General features: G+C 44.0%; 1 protein-coding gene across 1 annotated transcript in view; it reads right to left on the bottom strand.

The window, feature by feature from the left end:
- PCSK6 (proprotein convertase subtilisin/kexin type 6) overlaps nucleotides 1-19,541 on the bottom strand; it is a gene marked incomplete at its 5' end in the record, with an annotated part of 182,135 nt that overhangs the window by 105,367 nt on the left and 57,227 nt on the right. The window contains 4 exons of the mRNA XM_035024323.1: nucleotides 10,839-10,927; nucleotides 13,116-13,192; nucleotides 14,412-14,555; nucleotides 15,309-15,419. Of these exons, the coding sequence (XP_034880214.1) occupies nucleotides 10,839-10,927; nucleotides 13,116-13,192; nucleotides 14,412-14,555; nucleotides 15,309-15,419 (421 nt within the window). The remainder of the gene's footprint in view (nucleotides 1-10,838; nucleotides 10,928-13,115; nucleotides 13,193-14,411; nucleotides 14,556-15,308; nucleotides 15,420-19,541) is intronic.

Here is a 19,541-nt window from a genome sequence, read left to right as displayed (position 1 = left end):
TTGAAGGAGCAGTCATGGTGCAGCCCCAGCTAACTGTTGCCATGAAGGAATGAGGCCCAGCATGGCCAGACCTCCTGATTTTTTAAGATAAACTCGTATTCTCGTAAGAAATCCCTTGATTTGTAAATGTTTGTGTAAGTTAAAAAAAAAAAAACATTTGTGTGGGTCACACAAAACACATCTATAGGCCAAGGCAGTCTGTGGGCCACCAGTTGCGACCTCTGATAGATTTTTGTACTCAATAAGCAAAGAATAAAAATATTCTTCAAAAACCCATTGGAATATTTACAAAAATTGAACATGCATTAGACCACAAAGAAACACTCAACAAATTCCAGAAGGCAGAAATTATACAGAACACAGCCTCTGATCCCAATGCAATGAAGTTAAAAATTAGCAACAAAAGGAGTACCAAAAAAATCTACCCAGTTGGAAAAAAAAAATTTAAATCCCTTATATAAATAACTCTTGAGTTAAAGAGAAAAGTCAAAGCTCAAATAAAAATTATTCAGAAATGAATAACAATAAGAGCGCTGTTTAATTAAGCCAGAGATAGGTAATGGGAGGAAAGTATATAGAACATTTATTCACTTAGAGCACATCAAAGCCTGAAAATAAAGAACTAATAAGCATTCTTTACAGGGAGCTAGGAAAAAAACAACAATAATAAAAATGAAAAAGCCAAAGAAATTAATAAACAAAGGAAAGTAGAATTCATGAGTTAGAAAACAAAAGAATTCAAATAGTAATAATAAAAAAATATCAAAATCTTGTTCTCAAAAAACCTATTTCATAAAATAGCAAATTTTTCATTAGTCTGATCAAGGAGGAAAGGAGAGATACCACAAATAAGATTAGGAACAATTTATAAGTATGAATGTGGAGGATATATCTTTTTAATTATAAGAATACAATATTAAATTTATAGGTCATATGTTTGAAAATCTGGAGAAATGAATAATTTTGTAGGAAAATTTAATGACCAAAATTTCCTCAAGGAGAAATAGAAATCCTGAATAGACTTAGCCCTTTGAAGAGTCATCCTGTCTGGTCAAATTGATTTATCAGCCCTATGAACATTTAAGAAAGCAGGCAATGTCCCCAGTACACGAACTGTTTCAGAGCGCAGTAAAAGATGGAAAACTTCATAATTCATCCTACAAAACCAGCATAATTCTGATACCCAAACTAGAGACGGACATCACAAAACACAACAACTGTAGTTCAAACTATCTGATAGACAAAGATTCAAAAACCACACATAACATATTAACAACTGAACACAGCAAGCAGTGTATTAAAAGAACAATACTCATAATCATATAGAACTTATTCTAAGAATGGAAGAATGAAGTTTCCCCTGTTAGGAAATCTATGACTGTAATTTACTACAGCAAACAGATTAAAAAGTAAACTTGAAAAGCAATATAATTATTTCAATAGATGCTTTTTAAAAAGCATGTAATAAAGTTCAATAAATCCATTCCCGATCAAACCTCTTAGAAATCTAGGAATGTAAAAATTTCCTTTAGTAAAAAGTAATTACAGAAAAACTACAGAAGACATCTACAAATGGTATAATACTAGGAACACTCCTGTATAAACAGGAAATAAAACAACAAAACCTATAAATCACCACTATTTAATACTCAGCAGGAGTCCCTATACATTGAAATAAGACAGGAAAAAGAAATGAGAGTTATTAAAGAGATAAAAACCACCATTACATTTACAGAGAGCTTTTATTTACATCAGTCCAGAAAAGCCAAGAGAACAAAAAATTATAATCCCAACAGAGTTCATTAAGATGGCCAGATACAAAAACCCAGCACACAAAAATCAATAGCTTCCCTATATCCACTTCAATAATAACCAATTGGAAATACAATTTAAAAAACTGACCTAGATACACACCTAATAAGAAATGCATGAGATTGATATGAAGACAGTGATAACACTTTTAAATGATGTCAAAGAAGACCTGAATAAAGAAAAACATACCATGTTCCTGCGTGGGAAGACTCAATATTGTAAAGATGTCAATTCTCCCCCAATTAATCTATAATTTCCATGCAATCCCAATCAAAATCCCAACAGGATTTTTTATGGAACTTGACAAGCGGATTCTCAAGTTCATCTGAAAGAGAAAATGTGCAAGAATAGCCAAGAAATTTTTGAAAAAAAACCGTTAAGAGGAAATTTGTCCTATAAGTTATCCAAAAAATCCTCTTAAACTAATAATAACTAATAGTGAAGTCTTGTTTAGGGATTGAAAACAAATAAGCTAATGAAACAATGGAGGATAAGGGTGGCATGTGCAGATCACTAAATATAAACTGCAGGGAAAAATAAAGTTAGATCTCTCCTTCACACCATACACAGGAATAAATTCCATATGGATTAAAAAGCTAAATGCAACAGACAAAACCATAAAAGCTTTAAGATGAACTCTTCTAAAGCTAAGTTTTTAGAAGAAATATAGGACAATCAATTTATTATCTTGGACTAAGCAAGATCCCAAGGCCAAGAGTCACGAAAATGATGAACTAATCTAACAACATAAAAAAATTTTAAACAGATTTTTATTGAAATATTACACATAGAAAAAAAGGAATAAATCATCAATGTACAGCCCTACAACTTAATAAAAAAATTTAAAATTCCTATGAAGTGAAAGAGACTTCCAGCTAAACACAGAGTATCCCACACTCTCCTCTCTGGAAATAATGAAGAAGACACATGGCTCTATGATTCCCTAGGGTGCGTAATTTCTCCATAAAGTAGGTAATGCACCTGAGGACCTTATGACCAGGGCACAGGGGGCTGGGGGTTGCGGGGAGGGTTTGTTTCTTTGCCACACTGCATTGCTTTCACAGCAAAAGTGAAAAGTCTATTATTTTAGAAACAGTGAGGTCTGACCAAGAATTATACAGACACACTATCTTTCCAAGAACTGGCATTTTGGGGCACCTGGGTGCCTCAGTTCGTTAAGTGTCTGACTTTGGCTCAGGTCATGATCTCAGGGTCCTGGGATTGAGCCCCACATCAGGGTCCCCACTCAGTGGGGAGTCTGCTTCTCCCTCTCCCTCTGCCCCTCCCCCAGTTTGTGCTCTCTGTCTCTCTCTCAAATAAATAAACAAAATCTTTTTTTTTCCTTAAAGAAGAACAGGCATTTTTTTGTGACATGGTTTGTTGGAGGAGAAAAAGTAAGTGACAATCAGCTCTGCCCCATCCCCACTGTTGTGAGCATAACAGAAGTTAATGCTAATTCAGTAGCTCCTAAAGCTACGAGACTGGCAGAAGAGAAGGATCTGGGTCCACAAACCCAAGCCCTCGGTGCCTGCAGCCTTGCTCCCTCCCCTGATCCTCCCCACCCCTAACCCCCCATATTTTAGCATCTTACTGGCCTAGAGAGAAAGCCTTCATCTGCTCTCCAGCCAGTCATTAATAATAACCAGAAAGTGATTAGCATGACATCTATGCAACAACGCTACAAGAAACAAAGAAAAATGGGGCATAACAAATACAAGAGAATGATGAGAGCATAAACAAACATTTCTGCATAATTTAAAGAAAATATAATTTCTCTCTGAAGCAAGAGATCAAAGATACACAAGTGTTCAATGAAGAGATGACAAGGCAACAGAAAGAGGCCCCAAGTGTGTTCATCCTCAGGACAGAAATAAAAGGAAAACATTAAACAATTTCAGAAATGAAAGCCTTACTAGAGTTTTCTCTAGGAAAAAAGACAGTGGTGAAACTGCCAAAGACATGGAGGACAGGCTTGAGAAAAACTGAAAAAACTAAATAAATAAAATGGGAAAGAAATGAAAAGTTAAATATGATTAGAAAGAAATACAGAAGTCAGGAACTAGAAATCCAATATATGTATAAGTGGTACGCACGAAGACTAGAACTGCATATATGGAACCCAAAATGTTCAAAACAATAACAGAAGAAAATTTGCCTGAAAAAAAAAAAACAAAAACAAACCAACCCAGATCTTTTGAAGTGTATTGAATCCCAAAACAGCTGCTATAGAATAATCCTCACCCACAGGTGGCCCAGCAAAGCTACTGGACTTCATGTTTAAAGGAAGAATTCTACACAAGCCAAGCAGTCAAGCCACCTACAAGGGGAAAAAAATCAGGTTGACCTCAAACTTTTCCAAGCAACAGTGAATCCAGGGGACAAACAAGGTGATGTTTGCTAAGTTTTGTAAGGATATAACAGATAACACAGATCTAATTCAAGTGTAAAGGCAACCTTTGGACATTCTCAAAGATGAAAGAACTAGGAAAATACAGCACCTGTTAGTCTTTCCTGAAGAAGATTCCTCAGTGATGAAATCCAGTGAACTAAGAGATGAATCAAAATAAACAACTCGGGAATAGAAAAGCAGTACTGAAAACGATGGTGGTGAACCAAGACTAAGTAAGTGCGAGAACCATCGTGACAGATGATTACCATTGAACCCTGACAAGGTAATGACAATGACAAAAGTCTGAAATCAAGGTGTGAGGGTGAAAAGGTGCTAATTATCTAATGATCCTCTATGGAAAACATGTAATTAAAAAAAAAAAAGTAACCGTAGACTCTTAAAGATTTTCATAATCTTGGGTGCTTTTTTTTTTTTTTTTTAAATAACTTTAGAGGAGTATTTGAGAAAATGTTTCATCATAGTGAAATATTTATGTGAAGCCCAGCAATTCCCTCATTTCAAATTGTTTGTTTTTCTTCTGTTAAATTCACATAAGTCAAATTAGACATTAAAAAAGTAACCTTGGCCTCTGAAAGATTTTCACAATCTTGGGATTTGTTTTGTTTTTAATAACCTTAAAGGACTATTTGAGAAAATATTTCATTACAATGAAATATTTAGGTGAAGTTCAGCCATGTCTTCATTTCAAGTTAAGTTTCTTTTTCTTCTGTTACATTCACATAAATCAAATTAAGCATGAAACTAAACATTAAACAAATATGTAAAGTTTAAACATAAAATTAAATCTGGAGTTCAGCAGTTACTCAGTTTGATTTGATTTCTCGTGTTAAGTTTGCATAAAATTAAGCTTAATATATTTTACTAAAAACAAGTATGGTATGATCAAATGTCAATGAAATAATAGTCATTCATCCACCCACCCATTCATCCATCCATCCATCCATCCATCCATCCATCCATCCATCCATCTACATATCCATCCATCCATCTGTATATATGGTTTAAAGATTTCTGTTAAAGAGTAGATGTAAAGAGCTGGGGCCAGAGATAGGTTGGTTTGATCTTGGGGCAAATTACTTAACCTCTCTGGCCCTCATCACTAAAACAGGGAAAATAGCAGCATCTATAACATAGTGTTTTATGGAGATTATATAAGAATACATATACAGACTTTAGATCAGTGCCTATTATCTAGCAAACATTTAGTAAGTACTAGTTATTCTTATTTTCACCAGGCTCTAGATATTTTACCTTCTTTTCCATACTCCTTCATACTTTGATAAATCATTACATGTATTTTGGAGCTATCTTGACTTATTAGTAATGTTCCAGCAAGAATATTACTTTAAAGATAGGATTTACTAAAGATAGTAAAGATACTAATTCTTTCATTTGATTTAATTACTTTAATGTAGTAGAACATATAAGAAATGTACAATTTTACAAAGCAAGTGGGTAGAAAAAAATTACTCCATTTATATAAATATGTAATCAAATTTTTAGGAGCCCATCCGTGGTGATTTTAAACCATGTCCACAAATTCTTTGACACTTTTCCATTCAAAAGGTGCAGCCTAATTTCTCTCCCCTTGAGCGTTTGTTAGACTTAATGATCCATTTCTCTGAAGTAATGGTATGTGACTTTTAAGACTAGGTCATAAACATTGCTTCTTCCTTCTCTCTCTTGAATCACCTTAAATGAAAGAAGTTAGCTACCAATAACGGCGCCTGGGTGGCTCAGTTGGTTAAGTGTCTGCCTTCGGCTCAGGTCATGATCCCAGGGTTCTGGGATCGAGCCCCACATTGGGCTCCCTGCTTGGTCGGCAGCCTGCTTCATCCTCTCCACTACTTGTTCACGCGCTGTCTCTCTCTTTCTCAAATAAATAAATAAAATTAAAAAAAAAAAAAAAGGAAGTTGGCTACCATGTTATGGTGATGCTCTAAGAACCCTATGGAGAGCTGCACATGGTGAGGAATCAAGGAAGAAGGGCTCCTGCCACCAGCCAGCAAGGAATGGAGGGCTCCAGCCAATAGCCAAATAAGTGACCCATCTTGGAAGTGGATCCTCCAGCCCTGTCAAGTGTTCAGACTATAGTCACAGCCAATAGCTTGATGGCAACCTTATGAGTGACCCTGAGCCACTATCTCTGCTAGATAACACGTGTTTGTTGGTTAAGCAGCTACATTTTGCAGTAACTGTTACGCAGCAATAATACCAAATACATCATCTATTCGGTAAAGAAACCACAAGTTATAGTTCTAATAACAGCAGAGTAGATTCCATCACGCTAACTCCTCTAAAAGATAATAATGAAATTCTCAACAAAAGATTTATTGAATAGAAACACGACTTTACAAGGGCATTGGAAAGCAACAAGAAGAAGGCAGAAGCAGGCAGGGGATTCAGTTCTTGAAAGAAGGGAACCATATTGGGTATGATGCAAGTTTAAATAACTTTTCTTCTGAGGGAACTCCCCAATTCTCTTGGTATGGAGAGACTAGAACTTAAGCAGGAAAGTGCAATCTAATTCTCCCGGGGAGGCATGGGATGGAGTTTGGGACTGCTAGAGCAGCTGGAAATTGAGATAAATCCCAGAAAGGAGAGAGCCACAGAAGAGGACATATAAACTCCCCTCAAACACTTGGCTGACCCCTGAACTAAACATGTTTGGGCAAAACTTTAAGAAGTTCAGGAGGAAAAGACCAGCTGGAGGCTGAATGAGCAGAGTGGATATTTCAGCTGCTGCCTATTGTAGGGGAGTCAATTTGGAGTTTGACTCTTGTCAAGTTAGAGGTCTTGGTAAACATTTCAATCTTTCCACTGAGACGCCAAAAGGGTCATGATCTAAAAGTAAAGACTATGTGGTGGGGATAAAGAATCTTCCCTAAGGCTAAGGGCAAATCAGAAAGAGATCAACCATAAAAAATGAATAATCAAACCTCTACATGTTCCACTTGAGCTGACTGCTAGAACAAAACTCAACAGCATTCAAAGATCACAGAATCCAGGGCGCCTGGGTGGCTCAGATGGTTAAGCGTCTGCCTTCGGCTCAGGTCATGATCCCAGGGTCCTGGGATCGAGTCCCACATCGGGATCCCGGCTCAGTGGGGAGCCTGCTTCTCCCTCCCTCTGACCCTTGCCCCTCTCATGCTGTTTCTCTCTCGCTCTCTAAAAAATAAATAAAAATCTTTAAAAAAAAAAAAAAAAATCACAGAATCCAGAGTCTCTACAATAGCACAACAATGTCTAGTGTACAGCAAAAATTTACTAGCCATTTGCAAAGAAAGAGGAGTACATAACCCATTGTAAAAAGAAAAATCAATCATTAGAAACACCCAGAAATGACCTAGATACTGGAATTAGTACAAGTCTTTAACTCTTACAAATATGTTAAAGAATCTAAAACAAAAGATAGAAATAATGGGTGAAGAAAAGAAGAATCTCAGGAAGGACCTGGAAACAATAAAAAAAAATTGTCAAGTGGAAATCACAGGACAGAAAGGCAGGAGATCTGAAAAGTTAAAAAAAAAAATTCATTGGATGGAATTAACAACACATTGGACGCAACAAAAGAAAGTACTAATGGACCTGAAGACGGTGCAATAGAAATCATATACTTTGAAGCACGAAGCACAGAGAGGAAAAAAGGACTTAAAACAATGAACACAGCCTCAGTAACCTGTAAGGTACATCAAGCAATCTAACAACTATAACTGGTGCCCAAAGAGAGGAGAAAGAAAATAGGGTTGAAAAAAATTAAATAACGACAGAAATTTTTCCACATTTGACTTAGACCAAAAAATAAGAACAAGCCAGTAGGAAGCCAAGCAAACCCCAAGCTAGATAAACATCAAGAAAATTACACCAAAGGACATTATAGTCACAGGCAAAGCACAGATAGAAAAAAAGAAATCACATTATGTAAATGGGGAACAACAATAAGGATTATAAATGACTCATCATCAGAAACAATGGACACCAGAAGAGAATGGAAGAACATTTTTAAAGTGTTGAAAGAGAAACAGGTCACATTAGAATTCTATGTTCAGCAGAATTTCTTTCAAAAATGAGGATGAAATAAAGACACTTTCAGATGAATGCTGAGATAAATTGTCATCAGTACACCTGCACTTCAAAAAATACAAAAAGAAATTCTCAGGCTAGAGAAAAATGGAAACCACATAGAAATCCGAAGCTAGAAAGTAAGGATGAACACTGGGAATGGTAAATATGTAGGTAAATATAGTCTTTTCCAATAATATTTTAAGGTCAACTGTTTAAAGCAAGAATAACAATAGCACAAAGCATGAGAGTGAGTGTGAATTCAAATAATCTGTTTTAGGTTCATATGTAATACGTGAAGTAGGACAAGAATGATTCCAGAGAGATTGAAGTAAGTTAGGAAATACACTTTAATCTCTTGAGCAACAGCTAAAAAGAGAAAAAATTAAAGGGTAAGCTCATAGTCAGTTCCATTGGCATCTCAGAAATTTCTGCCGTGTGTTAGCACACCCTACGTGGCATGCCTCCATGCTGTGGATCCTATTTTTCCCTCAGCACTTTCTCTGTTCCCAGTCGAATTCTCTCACGTTGAGCTCATGCCTTATCCTCATGCTTCTGCCCTCACTGAGTGCTTGCCCTGCCATACTTAGGACCCCCTGTCTGCCTCTGTCATTTCAGTACTTGGTCTTGTACTATCTTTCATGTTTTTGCACTGTTCATCCCAAAGACATGCGGAGCTCCTAGAAGGTCCCAGATTGTGTCTGTCTTATCCTTATTCTTCCCCTCAGTGGCTGGCACAGTATTATATGTATAGTTTATACTCAGAGATATTAAATACATTAATTAAAAAAATATTCCTGTTCCCAAGCCCTGGTCGTAGAAGTGACCTCTTCAGAATCTGGGAAACTGGGGTAACAATTTTGCATGGAGTATAGAGTGAGAACCAACCACACTCATGTGCACTTTCTCTGGAGGTTCTTTTCCTCCATAACTCCACTGGCCCACATGTGGGTGTTACCTACCTGCCTGACTCCAGAACCCTCTAAACTAGCACCTCTCAAACTGACATTTCTTGTCACACCCTCTAGGGATTTTGTTATAATGTAGATCCTGACTCAGTAGGTCTGGGACAGGGGCTACGATTTTTTGCACTTCTAACAGCTCGTAGACAAGTCAGTGCTAGTCCAGGGTCTTTGGGGAGCAGCGTTCAGACAATCCCAAGGGTGGGGTCTACCCCTCATGCAAGGCAAAACAAATCACTTTTATTCTGCCTCTGAGTTTCAGCAGGAGGGATGGAGTTGGTAGGAGTCCCCCTGCACACTTAGCCCTCAGCCAATGCTTTCCACACACAGTGTCTCAATTCATGGTCATAACAGACCCAGGGAGTCAGCTGAATTACTGCCATTCTTCCTCCACAGATGAAGGAACGAAGGCTCAGAGAGGTTACACTGGCTATCCAGGGACACACAGCTAGCGGGTGGCGGAATTGGGATCGGTACCCACGTCAGCCTGGTCCTACAGTTTATGGAGAGACTTCTTAGGGGTATTTATTCATCAAAACCTCCAGAGTGATGCAGGGAACCCAGCCTCTCCCCCCGTGTAGCTCATAGGAGACCTGAGGGGGCTACAGTCACCCCAGCAAAGGCAAAGCAGCAGGGAAGGCAGCATCCTGGCACACCCACTGAGTGAGCATGAGCACCTCCAAACCGAGAGTCCCAAGTGAGGACACGGGTGCCCCAAAGCCACCTGGATGCTCAAGGACCATTCATGCCCATGGCATGCACCTGCTCAGCTCCCAGCTCAACAAAATGCTCCTAAATGATACTCCGAAGTACCTGTTGATCGCCAGTTTGGATAGTCAAACTGCCAGGCTCAGATGGGGAAGAAGACATGTAACTGTTTGCTCTAAAGCCTTATCCTAGCAAGAGAAGCCTGACTCATAAATGGAGAAGTTAAACAGGAGAGGCAGAAACACCTGGGGTCAGGCACTGCTCCTTACAGGGACCCGGCAGACCCGGTCCCCCACCCGCTGGGGTGAACAAGCCAGGGGGCGGAGGAGTGGGCATGGAGCCAAAGGGAGAGAGGCGGGAAGAGGCTTTGGGGTGATGGAAGGAATGCTGCAAGCCCAGGCCTAAATTGGGAGGACCACATGTGACTGGGGGACACCACGACAAAGGTCCCCCTGAAAAGCTGAGGGGCGGGGGCAGGAGAAGTGGGCCAGCAGGCTGGAGCAGGGACTTCCGTTGTGGAGGTGACAGGGAGCCACTGCAGGGCTGTGAGCAGGAGGGAACCAGAGTGGCCTTTTCGGAGGGGTGGTTTGGTTGACAGTGGTGCCTCAGACTAGCAGGGCCAGAGAAGAGAAAGGCGGTGACTTCCCGACGGCTTTTCGGGCAACACAGTGAGCAATTCCTTTGCCCCGAGGCCCCGGGTCACGGGGTGCTGGCTGCCTGGCACCAGGCTGCAGGCCGGTGCGGGGGGTGGGGGGGTGGGGGTGGTGTCTGATGCAGAGGGCCAAGGCCGGCCGAGGTGAAGCTGCTGAGCCTGGCGGGACGGGACAGCCCAGCACCCCTGCCGCGGCCCCGAAGCTCCCCGGCCGCGTGCCCCCGGACCTTACCTCCTATTTTGGCATTGTATGCTATGCCCACGATGCAGTAGGAGTTGTTGGCTGAAGCGGCGACCTCTCCGGCGCAACGAGTACCGTGTCTGAACAAAGCAGAAAACAAAGTTAGGGCTCGGCCCAGCAATCGGTAGTGGATCCGGGGCATTGCTCAGGTGTCCTGCAAGGAGAGTCAGTTAGCCTCTGTCCGGCCGCCCCTCTCATCGCCACCCCTCCCCTGCAGGTTCGCTCCTCCAGCAGGGAGCCTCAGGCCCGGCTTTGCCCAGCCCTGGGCAGTCCTGCCCCTGCCACACCCCACACCGGCAGGCTAACAAGGCCTTCCGGGCCACCCTGCCCAGGGCGAGCACTTGCTCAGGGCCGTCTCGTCCCCATGACCCCAGGACGAAGTGAGGGGCTTCTGCTGGGGCGGGACTCCTCCCGAGCTATGTATTCATGTCACTGACGGCGCATTGCCTGGCACGCTGCAGGGGCAGCATAGACATCCGCCGGGCTGACAGGATGGAAGGAGAACTAAAGGGTCCCCTGTGCACCTGCCACCCCCATGCTCACCTCGGGACAGCCCTCCCCTCACCTCCATGGCCACTTAAGCAGGAGCCGAGGAAGAACGCTCTAAATTGGAACACTCACCAGTGGTGGGGGGACTACGAAGAAATTACCAGTAAAACAAATTGCTTTCCTCAGTAATGACCCCATTTTCCAATGTGCTGTATCGAGGTAATTTCTCTAGCAGAGAGGCCAAAATACAGGCAAGTTTAAACAGCCCATCTCTGAGAAGAGTCCACGGGGATTCGAATCATTGATTTAAATTTAAAACCACCTTTAAAAATAGTCCCAGGTCTGCGTGCTAGCCTTCTGGAAGGGAGTCATCTGTCCTTCTGTGGACCTCGTGCAGCCCCCCAGGCAGGGCTGTCCCTAGTGTCACGGAGCTCCATGTCACCCAGATTCAAGCCTGCCCTTCATGGGTCACTGTGTCCTGTCTGGATCATTCCTCCCTGCCCCCTGGATGTGTGACTGGGAAATGAGGCGTCCTGCACCCGAGGCGTGCTCGTCGCTGAGCAGGAAGGGCACCTTGGGCCATGACCTTGGGATGTGAGGCAGGGAAGCAGGCCTCAGGGCTGGGGCCTCCACGGGCTCCGGGGAGCTCTGGGCTCTGTTGTGTTGAACACATCAGCCTGGCTGAGCCTCCCTGCACTGCACAGCGTGAGTACCAGTATTTGAACCTCACCATGGAATCTACAGAAAAGCAAAACACTACATGGGAGGGGGAAGGCACCTTGGCAAGCCTTGTGTCAGCTGGGAGACGAAAGAAGGGGCTTTTGTTCTTTTCCTCTAAATATTTCTGGAGGAACGGTAAGAGCTTGGGGCACAGGGCATGCCAACAGAGAAAAGACAGGCAGGACACAGCGAATGAATGTCCAAGGCCAGGTCTGTGAAGCTGGACTCGACCCCCCCAGGGCTGTCACTTACAGCACACGAGTCACCTCATCTCTCCAGACCCCACTGCCTTCGTTTGCAAAGTGATGAAAACAACTATCTAGACTGTACCCCCATAGTTTCTGCACCTGTCTGCTCACCCCTCCCACAACCCTGGGAGATAGGGAGCATGGTCTCCACGGGAAAGTCTCTAAGACTGAGATGGAGCCACACAGCCAGGGATGGTAGAGCTGGGATTTGAACCCAGATTTACCAAATTTATCCAACACTACTCATGCCCCTTCCACTTCTCTCATAAGGTCATAGACGGAGACAAGAGAGCTCAGGCATGTGACCTCTGTGCTCAAATAGGCCAAACTGCTGTCTTTTTTTTTTTTTTAAGAGTTTATTCATTTGAGAGAGAGAGAGCGCATGAATGAGGGGAGAGGCAGACTCCCCACTAAGGGGGGAGCCCGATGTGGGGCTCCATCCCAGGACCCCGGGATCATGACCTGAGCTGAAGACAGATACTTAACCATCTGAGCCACCCAGGTGCCCCCAAACTGCTGTCTTCACACAGCTGGTCATGGACACAAGGCTGGAAACAGGAACAATGTTAGTCAAATATCCGTTTCTAGCTGACCAGCAGAGGTGACACCCCTCAGGAAGAGGCAAAACCCACAGAGGCCGTCTTATGCCTGAAGGGCTGTGCCCAGACTGGCTTCTGGCTCCTGGGTAAGCCCCAGACACCGGCCAGGCAGCCCCATCACCTTTCTGGGATCCCTACTGGGAGCCAGTTCAATAGTGATTCTGCAGGGAGAGGGCCAGGGAAGCAAGGAAGGAGGAGACAAAGTGACGTACTTATTTTCATTGCTGGCGTCATAGCGTGGAGATGGGTCATAATCATTTCCGTTGACATCATAGCTTGCATAGGAATCCTAAGAAAGAAATCTCAGTGACTGAAGAGAAACGGCATAGCATGCTTTAAATGATTTTTATGCCTCTACTAGAAAGTAGAGAAAAACATATACTTGGTACTCTCTTCCTGTAACTATCCTCTTACATACATTTTTATTGAGGTAAAATGTACCCAACAAAATGTAGCCTCCTAACCATTTTAAAGTATAAAGTTCAATGGCATTAAGTACATTCACACTGTTGTGCAACCATCACCACCCTCCATCCCCAGACCCCTTCATCTTGCAAAGCTGACACTTGGCACCCATCAGACGCTAATTCCCCACTCCCCAGTCCCCCAGCTCCTGGCAACCCCCCATTCTGCTTTCTGTCTCTAAGAATTTGACTCTTCTAGGTGCCTCCGATAAGCACAATCATACAGTATTTGGGTTTTTTCATGACTGGCATCTTCCATTTAATGTCCTCAAGGTTCATCCATGTTGTAGTATGTGTCAGAATGTCCTTCCTCTTATATTTCTAATGTTCGTGTCTTTGTTTATATACTCATAGTCACGGTATTCATATCATTTCACATCCTCCTCTTAAAACACTTCAGAAAAGCTCTCCTGAGTTGTTGACTTCAAAACTGTCATTTTTAAGGGCTGCATAACTGTCTCTCAAACAGACATGACATGGGTGAACTTAACCTTTGTTACACACATAGGCTCATTAGAATATTGGAATGCCTTCATCCTATGCACTATGTGCTAGGCTCTCTTCTTTACACTTACAAAGACATTCGATCCTCGTAATAACCTGATGAGATACCATTTTACAGATGGTGACACTGAGGCCCAGAGGTGAAGCAACTTGCCTGAGGTCTCAGAGCTAGTGAGCTGCAGAGCCAGAATAGAAACCCAGGCAGCTGGGTCCAGAGCCCAGGCTTTAACGATGTCATGTTTCACGCTGCTCTTGTTAGCCCAATGACCAGCTCCACCCAAGTTTCTGAATTCTTTAGGACCCATTCTCAGGAGTACATGTGACTCCTCAAACATCTGGACCAATCCTTCTGGGCAACCCCTGGCTCCAGGATGGCAGAGGGAAGTGTGTTTCGCCAACCTTCCCCATCATGGTTTTCTGCACCATTTAATATAATGAGGGGGGCGTGGGGGAGAAATGGCACCTTACGGTTTTTAAAATTTGTACTTATTGAATGACTAGCATGGTTGAATATCTTTGCACGTTCCAGGCTTGACTTACATAGTTTGGTGCCAGGTCGGGGTGATTCCGCTCTATGCCATCATCAAGGATGGTGACCACCACGTTTTTCCCAGTGTAGCCCTTCTTCCACGCTGCCTGGACGTTCATTTCTGATCGGCAGCGGCTGTTCTTGTCACCACAGTGCTGTATGCACAGAAGACACAAGGCACCCCCCCGCCCCCCAGCACGGACTCTCTGAGGCCACACTGTGCCGTAGGATGGACACACTGTACCGCATAAACCCAGCAGGGATGTTCCTAAGTGTGTAAGGAGGAAACACTTCCCCGTGCCCTACAGAGCAGACAACCCCTTTCTCCCACCCATTTTCAGGAAGAGTAAATGTGAAGTGCTCCCTGTGCTTTTCCCACACCTGGCAATCTATCATTTCCCTAGGGCATCATCTTCCTGTGCGGGCTCTCAGTCTTCACTGTTTACTTAGTCCCAAGCTTGCATGAAATCACTCCTCTGCCCAGAGACTCCCCCACCACTCCCCTGGGGCATTTCGCCTCATTCTTTTTTTTAAGATTTTTTTATTTATTAGAGAGAGACACAGCGAGAGAGGGAACACAAGCAGGGGGAGTGGGAGAGGGAGAAGCAGGCTTCCCGCCGAGCAGGGAGCCCGACGCGGGGCTCGATCCCAGGACCCCGGGATCATGACCCGAGCGGAAGGCAGATGCTTAACGACTGGGCCACCCAGGCGCCCCCATTTCGCCTCATTCTTAAACCGTTCACAAGAACATCTGTGCTACACAGCCTTGAAGTAGGGGTTTCACACTGATAGGAAGGAAGTGTGTCTGTTTCGGGTTGCTGTGAGGATTTAGCTCTGCTGGGGGGAAATTAAGCCATCTCGGCAACACAGCAATGCAAATGCCCTGGGGGCAGTGAGGCCGTACTCACCATGTACCACATGTTGGACCAAATGGGGTCGTTGAAATAGAGGGTCTGAGGGTCACTTCGCACCTGTCTCTTCACCCTGCGTTTAACTTCTTGTTGTTGGAACCATTTCACCTGGCGGGGAGAAAAGCAGTTACTATTTATTTTATTTATTTTTATTTTTATTTTTTTTTACAGTTACTGTTTATTTTAAAGGGGATCTCATGATTGTGTCTGCTGTCTCTTGGTAGGAGCTACACAAGTGTCCTTTTTCATGAATATCTGTCTCACAGGAGTCTTGGATAGTAAATACCAAGGAGACATTTTTCACTTCAAAATGACCACATTTGAAAGATGAGAACTCACGGCAGGGGAAATAGGTTTTGAAATCATTCTACTAAAAAAATAAAAAAGAGAGAGAGAGAGAGAGAAAGCTTGTAAAGTTGCCAGTGAATTGTCTGGTGATCCTTGGCCCGAATATGAAGGAAATACATGTATGAGAATGGAAAGAGTGTGAAGAGGGGAGAAATTGATCAAATGGTTCTTGGAAGTTGGAAGCAAGATGTTCTACAGAGAGGACAGGAATCAGTAAATTATAGTAATCCAGACGTTGGAATTTTTAGCAGCCACGGGAAACATGGTACCAAAATAAGCACAGAGAAAAATCTAGAAAGAGACACAGCAAAATGTTAATAGCCGCAATTTTTTGGTGGTGACATTATTGCTAATTAAAAATTTCTAAATTATTTTAGAAATTTAGGGTTTTATAAATTTTCCATTGGCGTGATCTGCCTTCACAACCAAGGAAAATAGTCTGAGAGGGAGTATACATGATATTTAAGAGCGGGAATCTAGGAGTCTAGCGGCCTAGATTCAAAACCCAGGCCCACACTCAACCAGCTGTGAGACTGAGAGTGGTCCAATAACCTCCTGGCCTCAGTTTGCTCATCTGTACAATGGGCACCATCATGGGTTGTCATGAGGGGGCACTGGCATATGAACTGGTGTATATAAAGCACTCACTTCAGTGTGTGTGTGTGTGTGTGCATGTAAGAGTTTTTCAAGGTAGAAGACATTTGTTTTTATTTTTACTTTTAGAAGATCATGGGGAACAGAATTCCCATGCCCTGAAGCAAAGCATTTTCTTGGTCCTGCTGCCGTGGTCCCACCTGATTCAGTAATGGCTCCCTTTGGGGCCTGGTCTGGCTCTGGGGTGGAGATGGGCAGGATGAGGGCACTGGGGCTCTGCTCTCGGGAGTCTGTGCTCTAGGTGGGGGCTCCCACCAAGCAGCCCGGAGTGTGATGCAGGCTCTGAAGTGGCAGACAGGTAGGGAAGGTGGAGCGAGGAGGAGAAGGAAGGGGGGATGGGAGCCTCAAGGGTGGGGGCAGTGGGGGCCCAGGCACGGCTGGTGACCCCAGGCTCAGACCCAAGGCTGGCATAGCCACCCGTGGGAGCCACCCGAGGCAACTCTGGAAGGGAATAAAAGGCACCCAAGGGCAGAGGGGCAAGATGTCTTCCCTCAGACCTCTCTTGGCCTCAACTTCCCCACACTGTCCTGAAGGGGGTATGCAGAACAGCCCCACATATAGCCTCACATTTAAGGGTGAGGATTGATCTGAAAGGCAACACTGGTCAACAGGACAAAATGCTTAGAAAGGAGTATCACAGCCTGTCCCACTGCCAATGTGCTTTGTTCCTGAAACACGAGCAGACAGACCAGGTTCCTTAGAAACACCACAAACAGCTCAAAAACAATGTTGGGCTAGGCACTAAAACTAACCTCGGCCCCAAGTCCTAGACAATTTATGACTGCCGTGGATAGATACTTCCATGGAAAATAAAACTAGACAATGAGACATTTTGTTCACAATACCCTCTGATGGCATGTTGCAACCTCCCCATACATCACTGCCTGAACCAGAAAGATTTACTTGGTATAAAACGCTTAAGACAATATTTCCTAATCTGCTAAACACTAATTACAAAATAGAGTGTTACGTGTACCACTAATGGCCCCAAGCTCCCCGGCATGTTCCCAATCCATCTTGCCCCACTGACTTACCACCCATCTTACTGACATCCAGCATCTTTTGTCCACTGTGGACACTAGGCCCCACTTCCAGTTACAGAGGTGAACTCTCCTCTTGCAAGCCCAAGTGGGTGACTCGCCCAAATCAGGGAGGTGACATGGGAAGGCAAGTTGCCCTAAGTCACAAGATAGTCCCCTAGTGGGATGAAAGAATATGGGCATCCTGGCCCCCAGTCATGGCTGGACTCTGGGTAAGAACCCAACATTAACACCGAATGCTGAGGGCAGGCAGTCATGGCATGGGTCCGTGGCACAGTTGGGGGCTCTCCCTCTAGCATGGTCTCAACGGAAACCCTCTCTCCTGCGACAGGTCATGATAAGTCTTTGACAACCAGCGAGGCGCTGTCAGGCCAATGGAACCAAATATAACAAATTATTCAGATGGAATCGCAGGTGACCTCACTGTCACAGGCTGATTGGGCCAGTGATCCCTGGGTCTGGGCTTGCTTGCCATTTTCTTTCTCTGGGCTCCAGTCACTGCCTTGTTTCTCAGCCAAGTGCTGGGAAGTACAAGGGGATCCTAGACGCTTGTATCTCGTCATTTGCCCAGTCTACCTGGCCTCATTCCTCTGGACGGTACGGCCCCTCTGGTTGCATATCCAGTTGCTCGCTTGACAAAGTTGCATTGAGTGTTACTGTATGTCTGATGCCTGAATACCACTGTGTCCCATCCAGGACCAAGGCACCCTCTGCTGCACCCCCAGCTCAGATACAGGGTTCTGCAGAGGCCCCTCAGGCTGGAACCCAGGAGCCACCTGGCCTGTCCAGCAAGGTCACAGGGGCTAACCCAAAACCATGTGACTAAAACTTTAGCTCTCCCATCAAATAGTATCTGCGCCTGTCCTTGTTAAAGGGGTGACGCTCCCACAGGCATGTCTGAGGGTCTTTGTTCATGAACACTGATGTGATTTATGAGAAAGGGATGGGTAGTTTAGGATCTCCTAGGAGGTGTCACTCATGGAATGATTCTTCTGCAGAACGTGGGAACAAATAGGGCGAAACAGTGAAGTGGTCCTGATGGTGGGTGTCGAGGCTGGGAGGGAGACCCGACTGAGGCTATTTTCCTTGATGCATGTGATTATCTTTCTTAGAAAAGGCAACCCAGGATCCTTTGTGGGGTTTCAAGTATTCTTCATACTATTTCTCTGGCAGTTCACCTGGATGGCCCCTTTACACTGAAGATTCACTCATGGTCTATCCAGATCCCTCAGCTTCCTGGGGAGGCGTTCAGACGTTCTCTTGGTGAAAAATGCAGGGGAGGAGACAGTGTACTGTACATATGATCTACCTTTCAAGGCCACAGACATAGAACTCAGAAAATCAGTCCTAAACTCAAGTAAGTCTGCAAAGGAGTGGGCCTGGAGCATACTAAAATACGTTCAGGGCCTAAGTATGCCTGGTAAGGGTTGAGCCCAACCTTCTTATGAAGACAATGGATCGTGCATCAAACCTTCAGATCACTGGACTGAAGGAAGAGGGAATATTATGCACAAGAAAGTGCCTGCTCATTCTACTTCACTCCCCACAGGCTTTTTTTTTTTTTAAGATTGTACTTATTTATTTATTTGAGAGAGAGAGAGGAAGGGCAGAGGGAGAGGGAGACAGAGAATCTCAAGCAGACTCCACACTGAGCACGGAGCCCAATGTGGGGCTCGATCCCATGACCCTGAGATCATGACCTGAGATCAAAGAGTCAGATGCTGAACCAACTGAGCCACCCAGGCCCCTCCATAGGTTTTATAGTAGGTCGATGGTGGCCTCCCAAAAGGTATGTCCACCCAGAAGTAACTAAATTAAGGATCTCCAGATGAGATTACCCTGGATTATTTGGGTGTGCCCTAAATTCCAATGACACGTGTCCCCATACATGAAGGCAGGAGGACAGCCCTCGGGAAGATGGAGACAAAAGCAGAGATGGGAGGGATGCAGCCAGAAGCCAAGGAACACCTGGAGCCAACAGAAGCTGGAAGAGGCAAGGAAAGATTCTCAGCTGGAGCCTTCAGGGGAGTTACTGCCCTATGGAGACCTTGATTCCAGACTGCTAGACTTCAGGACTGTGAGATCATAAATTTCTATTATTTTAAGGCATCCAGTGTGTGGCCAAGCTGTCCTCAGAGAGTAATACAGCTTTAAATAGTGGCCTTAATCAGGGCTGGGATTTTTCAAT

Source organism: Mirounga leonina, unplaced genomic scaffold (genome assembly GCF_011800145.1).
Source record: "Mirounga leonina isolate KUSES-001 unplaced genomic scaffold, KU_Mleo_1.0 Mir_178, whole genome shotgun sequence".
Lineage (NCBI taxonomy): Eukaryota > Metazoa > Chordata > Mammalia > Carnivora > Phocidae > Mirounga > Mirounga leonina.
This window is presented reverse-complemented; position numbering and strand designations above follow the sequence as displayed.